We start from the raw sequence: 9,217 nt of genomic DNA on the forward strand, positions 1-9,217 counted from the left end.
AAATATCATCATCATCATCATCATCATCATCATCATCATCATCATCATCATCATCACCACCACCATCATCATCAACTTCATCATCATCATCATCATCATCATCATCATCATCATCATCATGATCATGATCATCATCATCATCATCATCACGGACAATTATGTATAAGGGTTAAATCTGAGTAGAAGTTATCTCTCAAAGTGACAATTGTTATCAAATCTTGCTTTCAATGAAATCAGGTAATGTTTTGTATAAATGTTATGGTTACATGTGTACAGGTCAGACGATAAAATGTGTGCTCTCGATGAATTAAAATAAAACCTGTCTACCTTTGATTGACTGTGGTGAATTTTTACTGTCATAGATATTATATATATCAGGGAGGGGCAGGGGTGGTCCAGTTGACCACGGGAGGGGAGACAACTGCAGGTTGTTTTAAAAAGTTGTAGTTGTATTTCACAATATAATCCATCAATATTCTGATATCAGTACAAAACGAATCAGCCTTTAGTGGTAAAAACAATTTTAACCATTTGTAAAGACATTGGCTTAAAAGTATTTCATTATAAAGTCATATACTTTGAGTGCAAACCCATTATGCTTAATTTTGCATGAAAATGACGAAGGCGTAATAAAGTGTTTGTGTTATAAAAAGATCACATATTATATAATAATACCAGTAAATAGTCATTCAAACATATGTCACAATACTAACACATCTCTCAGCAAACCCTTGATCATGTCGTATTCTTCTGCAGTGGGTGTACAGCGGCCTCAGATGCCTATGTTCACAACGCATGTATGCAGTTTAACAATGTTTAATTCCCTAGCTAAGGTCAGTGAACTGCAGATGTGAAAATTGCAATAAATTGCAACGAAAACAATGTTTACGAAATATATCTTGATTTGAGAGGAGAACGGTTCAGACAGGATTGTCTAAGAGACAGTTAAGAAAAAAAGCGAATGATAATTAAATAGAACGTGGTCCATGTATAAATACAGCGAAGCATTAAGCTTTGGTAGCATTTAATGAACAGGAAAAACGAACATATTAGGCAAAGTTAGAGAGTTTTGTAAGAACATTTAGGATCTCAAAGCAAAAGAAATAAGAAAATGAAGCAAACAAAAAGAGGCGAAAAAGCGTAATAAAGTAGAGAGGGCTTACCACGAAGTATATGACGAGGCATTAAAAGATTATGAAAAACGCAAAGTGAATCCGACGATAGGAGATGGTTAAATATATCTGACAAGAGTAGATTTAAGTGATAAGTTATTTTTCAATCTATACACCTTGTTTTGTACTTTGTTCTTTTTGGTTCAAACGAAGTATTCTTAAACAGATTCACCTTGTTTTCTCTTTTAGCGAACATAGCAATGAAGAAGAATCAGACTTGCAATGTTTTAAGCCACCTTGTCGCATATCAACCGATTTCTCTTTTAGCGAACATTCCAATTTAGAAGAAGCAGTATTCCAATGCCCAATTTTCGGGTAAAATATTTAAACCTTTACAGCGAAAGCATGATTAACGTGGTTATCATTTGGGCGCTTTTGCGTTTTTTCCTAACCATAGGGCTTATCGGGCGATATTATCGCGGATGTGTCAGTAGAAATCATACTAACCCTAAACCCGTCGCCAAGTCTTCTACAGCATCGCAGCAAAATGACATCCATTACACGACCTCTGACTTGAACTTTACTAAGATCAAAACTATCTTAACGTTTGTTAGAAAAACACATTCAGCTTTGATATTTAACTTTGACACAGACATGTGAACATATAGATATATACACAAACTGTGAGCACGGTCTTTTATTATCTTATAAAGCTATCCTCTCCTCTTGTAATAAATATATTCACAGAATAGAAATCGTGTATTCAACTTAAAATACTTATAACGATATAATCAATAATAAACATAATATAACATTTTTTGGTTTCGTATCGTTCAATTATAAAATGCAGAAATAACGGACATTCTGTAAATATATAGGTCTGCTTCATCTGACCCAAGGATATGGAATCACATAAGGGGATAATCTGACAACATCGCAATATCGTTGACAAACTTCTAGTAAGACCACAATTTCAGTATTCACATTGGTCATTTAACGTTAGTTGAAAAAAAAAACAATTCCATCTGCATCTATGAAATGTGCACATATTAAGAATCACCGGGTACCCTTGTTTATAAAAACGGAAGCTACATTGACAGATGAAACATTTAAACGATAAACCTGATAAGAGGCAATATGTCCGATGCCTAACACACACAGTGAACAAGGTACACAACGCCACAATACAACGTTACCTTCAGCTCACAGTTGTTTTAACATTTATCAAAAATGATAAAAAAAAGCCTTATATTGTAAAGGCCAGCATCATTCAAGTTCCGATTTCGTATATCCATAGCTTCAACATGACATTCGGGTTAAAATATGTTATATATATGTATACCCAACACGACCTGCCCATGTTAAATTCTCATAAACAAGGCATTACCCGATTTGTACTGTTACCCTGAAATAACGCTTTTTTCACTGGCTGATATTTTTAATGTTACTCTTGCGTGTGTCTAAAAAAACAAACTTGGAATTTCCAAAAGATCGAGCGACGTTTTGCATGAAATAAACATTCGCCCCATCAACATAATTCCTTGTGAAAAATAATAATTGTGAACTGATCAACAAACTTGTAAGTCGATGATTCATTAATTTTAAAATGATTGAAGTTACTCATTATATCTATGTTGAATGTCTTTTTAAAGTACCGGTATATTTGAACTTGAAAATCCGTGTTAGAACAAACAACAATTTAAAAATTGAGTTTTCAATAAACCGGATACAGTTTTTAATTATCATATGACGTCATTACAACGACGAATGAAAATCACTCCATAGTTCAGAAATATGATCTTATTGACTCCGTGTTTAATCGCAGACGTTACCAGTGCGAACAATATTTGTTCGCTATAATAAAACAAATATCAGATGCCACAGAAGGTGATAGCATATAATGTTAACCATCGAAAAGTTAAAGTCAACCTCGGCTAATGCCTCGATAGACATTCACGTTTTCGGGTTATCATTATATTCTTTCACCCTCCATGGCATCTGATATTTATATAAAATAGATAAGCTTTAAATAACTTAAATTCTACATGTCAACAGTGTCCATCATTAGCAAACAATGTAGAAAAAAGGTCAAGCAATAAGTCCATATCTGCATACGTCTTAAAATGTATTCGTGCAAAATAAAATAATAATATAGTAATAAAAATAACAATAATTTCTTTTTATTTTGTTCATATAAACCATATACATTATACAGAACTACTCATGGTTAACCTTTTAAAGTTACAAGTGTAAAAAAATGTTACAATTCATATTCAGAACATAAACTGGGATAACAATGTTTTAAAAATATGAAGTATATAACTGCACATGGTTAGTTTACACTCAAATACACTGAATATCGAAAATCGTCAGGAAAGAAGAATTTATAAAAAAAATAAAAAGTTTTAAAAGTTTAAACTTCAAATTTCTTTTCGAAATGTTCATCAAACGATATAGGCATCCCCATCTTTTGATACCCCATCTTGAGAAAAAAAGTTATTCAACTGACAAGACGCGAATTGAAGACCTGATATTAATCGATTAACATGATGCAGTTGGTCACAGTCGATTGTTTTAGACAACGAAGACATGTCAACTCCGTTTATTGGTCGATTAAATAGTTGAATGACGTCGATCGTCGTGAATTTTGTATATTTCAAAATTTCATTCAAGTGTTGCTTATCTTCGTGTGACTTCAAAACACAATATATAGAATTGATGTTGCTAGTTGCACCTTTGCCAGCTGGCACCACCATAACACCATTATTGTTGTCTTTTTTCTTTACCAATTCCCATTGCTAAAACCACCATTCACATTATCATTATTTTGTCCCATTTTCAATTCTAAACTTTCATCTGTTGCAACACCACGGGATAAACTTGTTCAGCTAAACACGGCATTGAAGGATACAAACACCATCCAAATTGACTGTCACCAAGTGGGGATTATAACGGCCCAAAATACTGTTGGTATGGATATTTACGGGGGTTAACATGGCATGTGCGTTTCATTCCCTATGATAACTTCCGGTAACGACGAAAGAAACTAGTCAACGATATTTAAAATGTTCGATAAGATACTTGCTTGCATTTCTACATTCTCCTTAACCCAAAACCTCCATACTAAGAGTGCAATATGGAATTTTGCAGCGTTAAACTGCGGCCGCATTCTTAAAGATCTTTTGTAGAAACGAAACGCTTTATCAAAAGTAAATTCACACTCGCAGCAGATACCGAACATGTTCATTGCGATATGTAGATCTAACACAGAGGAAAAGTCAATGCACACTTCCAGCCGCACGAGCGCTTCATATTTCTGTTCATTCATTCCTAATTCTTTGTAGACAAGGTACTGCATGAAGAAAAGAAAGGGAATGGAATCCAAACGAACAAAACACCTCCAATCGTCGTAAGCGTTACACATATTTCCCTTATCCTCGAACAGAAACCGGTATGCTTCAAACCGCAAAAGTGGATTTATAAGGCAAAGTTCATAAGCATTAAACATTACTTGCATAGAGACATGACGCTTTATAAATGCCACAGGGGAATATCAGTGATTGGAAGTAGTCCATGGTATCTAATGAAGAATTCTTTATAGTCACTTGCGATATTTGTCATGACACAGAACAAAGAAAATTGGATCTTTGATAGTCTTCAAGGAAACACGGCCCAGGAACAGTCGACATTGCTCATAGTTCCTACTTGCAAACAGAAGAGAGGACATTTGTAATTCCATGGATAGGGCGTCAGGTAATATATTCTCAGGTACAAGAGGGTTCAATTTTTTACCTTTTTGTAACAAGTACGCCGCTGAAAGCAAATAGTGTCTTACTTTCAAAAATGAAAGCACGACCTCGGCGCACTTCTTTTGTTGACAAGACGTAGCGAATTTCATCTGGTATTGTGCTTTCCTTCGCATATGTTTGTACCTATCACGCATTTCCCGAATGTCATATAGCTTTACGTTTATAGCATGACCTCCCTGAGGTTGATACAAGAAATAAAACACAATATATTTGTTTACTTGTTCAACAAGCATTGTACAATTCAAAACAAACGTTTGAGTTTCGCTTGGCAAGCTTTGAATTTGAAAAGTGTTTTTCTTTTCTTCTTTGAGGCCTTTAACATATGTGTTTATGTGTTCTATCAAATAATCAGCACGTTCAATCAAGATATCCCAATGTTTGCCAGAGCGAGAAAGTTTTCCACTGAATATGTTAAATGTTTTGTTAAAAAAATGTGGACAAAATCTTTTCTTGGCGAAAATTCGAATCATCTTCAGACATTGTCGAACACATCTAATCAAATTTCTCTTAACCCAAAAAACCGTCTCAGTTGAAGCTACCGCATGAAACAAAGCGGTCTTACAATGGAAACTGGTTAAACTGTTCCCGAGAATACGTTTAAAATACATTCTCTGTAACATCTTTAGAACAACGTATGTTTGAATGTGTGTTATATTAAATCCAAACATTATTTCTCTTTCTGTCAGGTTGTACGATATCCGCCATTCCAACATTGCATTTTCGCTTTCAGGGTGACCGACTGGGACTAAGTTGCAAGGGTACTCCTTTGGTACATGTAGATTGCCGTAGAGATTACCTCCAATAGTTATAGGGTTCTGATCCCTAGGGTAGACACTGTCGAAAAAAATTGGACGGACAACGTCGACAGTATCGCAAGAGAAAGAAGGCCCCGTTCTGGATGCTTTACCCGCCCACATCTGTTTTCCTATCAATGTAAAAAGACTGTTTGGTATATAGAACTTCAAATCCATGTCGTCTATAAAGAGAGTACCAGGCCATGTACATAGTAAATGCCTGTCCACATCTGGGACTTCTTTTAAACCGTCGTAACATAGGCTGTATAGTTTACACTGAATTTCGACTCTGTACCGGATTTCCAGATTAAGCATGGTAGATTTTTTAACAGTTACCGGATGTGTTGGAGCAAGGTATTTAATCCATAAATGGCCTGGAGGTGACATCTTGTTTTTTACTATGAGTATATTACCACGACCGTCTTTTTTATCTTTTGAAGTGCTGATGGCAGCAACGTGTTCAGCGGATGGGCCAAAAAGATAGTCATAGTCCGAGTCTTTTAGGGCAGTGCATTCTTTCTGGCTTCCAACTGCTAAATTGAACCTCGGGTTCCCATGGGGCCGAGCTCTCTCAGCCATGTGAACGCAGTCATCTAGTGTTATCATTATCTGTTGTTTCATTTTTCTGTTCACGTCATTATAACCCATATTTTCTAATTCCGTTGACAAGAACAAACTGGTTTCAAGGTATGAATTCGGCTGAGTATCAATTTCTTCTTTGACTCCAGCATCTACAAAATATATAACTCGTTTAACAATTTCCCGAATCAATTTAAAGTTTTAATCTTTAGTGAAAAGTACATTGAAACAGTTTGATTTCATTTTCAAAAAATAAATAAAAATGAAAGAAACCAGCAATGACCAATATCTTGTCTCAACTAACTGGCAAATTTGATTAAAACTATCTCAAGCGGTACACCGCCATACATTTTGGTTTCCTAGAAAACGTGTACTGATAAAACGCAACTTGATGTCTGAGTAAATATGGTTTTCCATCTTGGTCTCCGTTCATGCGGATTTTAACGGAAACTCTGCATATATGCATTTGGTGTGAAAGTGATCCAGCTCAGAAAATCAAAACGAGGCTAGTTTAATTACCAATAAACACAAATTATCGAGGGTCGGGGTTTTATTTATATATTGCAAAAACGAGAATCATGCATCTTCCAAACCATTGACGTCAGAAAAGCACTTTTGTGAACTCATTGTGTAGCAGGACGTCGCTTATGGACGTCATTAGGCGCAGTAATTCTTGTTCAATATTTGACATCAAAACGTGTTTATACAGTTTAATACATTGTAATGTTTAAGAATCCCTCTGAACAGCGCTGATGGTGAAACAATAGAAATGATAAAGAGAAAACGTTTCCGTTTTGGAAACATCCTACGATCCGGACACGGTAAGGACTTGTTTTACTTTCATGTTTTGTTCACAGCACAATGATTTTGAGAATATGATAAAAAAATATGCATGCACGGGGATACATTTATCAACATTATGTCATTAAATACACCAGAATTACCTTTTTTGTTCCAAAAGAGATTTGATTCTTCAAAGGCAGCTTTCATTGTTTTTCTATACACTCTTGGTATAAAACGTTTTTGAATCGCACCAAGTATCGGCATTTGCCTTGCCGATGTCGTTTTCCGTTTCCATTTCCGTCTGGCTGGTTCTTTCAGTTTAGCCATACTGAAAAAAGAAAGAGCCTTCTTATCGATTTTGATTTCGCTGTTATTAACTAGAATCTGATAAAATGTACAATTTGTTACAATTGCAGAATGTGTATGTTACATATTAACTCGCAACTAAATACGTTCAGCCAATAACATAGATGAAACTCCTACAAGTATTGACGTTACAGATAATGCATCTCCCACCAGCACAACTCATGTATGTTATGCAATATCTGCCATTATATTCAAATGTGGTAAAACATCGTTAACCAGTACTCTCCATAAAGGCAATACATCGTAAACCAGGACTTTTCATAGAGGTAATGCAGCATCAACTAGTACTATATATTTGTACATATATATTGTTTGCTTTTTACGATAAACATAGCTCCATTAAAAGTAAATCACGGTCATCTTAATTTTTCATTAATGTTTAAACTTTAAACTGTAATACTCTGACAGTTAACTTGATATTTTGGCGAAAGCGTTTCGTAAAAATTTCTGTTTCCGTCAGAATGAAAAAGAACATTCAATGGAACAATCACGAATGAGAGTAATACAGTTCTATATGGTTTTGTTTAATGTGTTTTTAACAAAAATTGTGTCACGAAAAGCCAGAAAATCCAAATATATTTGTCTTCTAGAATATCTATCTCCAGTTGCCACATATTTGCCAGTATGGAATTAATGCAACACTGCATCAGATCCGATAATCACTTGATATGTATAAGTATCGTTATAAGTTACACTATAAACTTAAATGTACCTGCTAGAGTAAGACGTACCGGATCATATGTGGGGTGAATCCCCAACGCGGCATATCTACAGATGTCCAAGTTATCTTTTAATAAATATATAGGAAATGGAAAAGATAATTACAATATTATGCACTTCTTAGACTATCATTATCCAAACTGTTCCCCAACAATCACATCACAATATTTTGGTTTCTTTGGCGCGGATGCGCCCCAAAGTGCAACCACTCTATCGTTTATACTTGCTATTCTAATGGCTGGACATGTCTGTATTTATATAGTGATAGACGACCATATGATGGTCATGTGCCGATCGCTTATTATCTTGCATGTACGGTTTCAAGTACACTTGATACGATTGTTTGTATCTAATGATAAAATGTGTTAGAAAAAGCCCAGTAACCAAAGGTATAGCGATGGCCCTGTTAAGATACACAATATTCAACATATCCAGTTTCTAGTACACGTGATTCATTGTTTGCATCAACATCATCTTCATCATTATCATCGTCATCATGATCATCATGATCATCATCATGATCATCATCACCACCATCATCATCATCATCATCATCATCATCATCATCATCATCGTCATCGTCATCGACATCATCATCATCATCATCATAATCATCATCATCATTATCATCGTCGTCGTCTTCGTAGTCGTCGAAGTCGTCGAAGTCGTCGAAGTCGTCGTCGTCGTCGTCATCATCATCACCATGATCATCATCATCATCATCATCATCATCATCATCATCATCATCATCATCATCATCATCATCATCATCATCATCTAAAGAGACATAGGACCATACATGAGGATCTGACAATTATGTAAAATCTGAAAAGTTATCTCTCAAAGTGACAATTTTATCAAATCTTGCTTTCAATAAAATCAGGTCTTGTTTTGTATAACCTGAGTACAGGTCAGGCGATAAATTATGTGCGCTCGATAAATTAAAATTAAAACTTTTTAACTTTAATTGACTACGGTGAACTTGTACTGTCAGAAATATCATATCTTTTACTTATTTTCTACAGCATATGAATAACATAACATATAAACTCGA

The 9,217-nt window shown here is 35.0% G+C and overlaps 1 protein-coding gene across 1 annotated transcript; it reads right to left on the reverse strand.

Annotated features, from left to right (window-relative positions):
- Window positions 1-4,713: 4,713 nt before the first annotated feature.
- Window positions 4,714-7,314, reverse strand: LOC128237927 (uncharacterized). The gene is made up of 2 exons (XM_052953502.1): window positions 7,239-7,314; window positions 4,714-6,446 (listed from the first exon to the last, which is right to left on the reverse strand). The coding sequence occupies exons 1-2, from the start codon at window positions 7,282-7,284 to the stop codon at window positions 4,714-4,716; spliced, it is 1,779 nt and encodes a 592-aa protein (XP_052809462.1). The 5' UTR covers window positions 7,285-7,314.
- Between the last annotated feature and the right edge of the window lie 1,903 nt (window positions 7,315-9,217).

This window comes from Mya arenaria, chromosome 6 (genome assembly GCF_026914265.1).
Source record: "Mya arenaria isolate MELC-2E11 chromosome 6, ASM2691426v1".
Taxonomy (NCBI): Eukaryota; Metazoa; Mollusca; class Bivalvia; order Myida; family Myidae; genus Mya; species Mya arenaria.

Coding starts and splice junctions, on each gene's coding strand:
- LOC128237927 (XM_052953502.1), bottom strand. CDS start 7,284: ATGAAAGCTGCCTTTGAAGAATCAAATCTCTTTTGGAACAAAAAAG. Junction 6,447..7,238: donor TCTCTTTTGGAACAAAAAAG/GTAATTCTGGTG, acceptor TATATTTTGTAG/ATGCTGGAGTCAAAGAAGAA.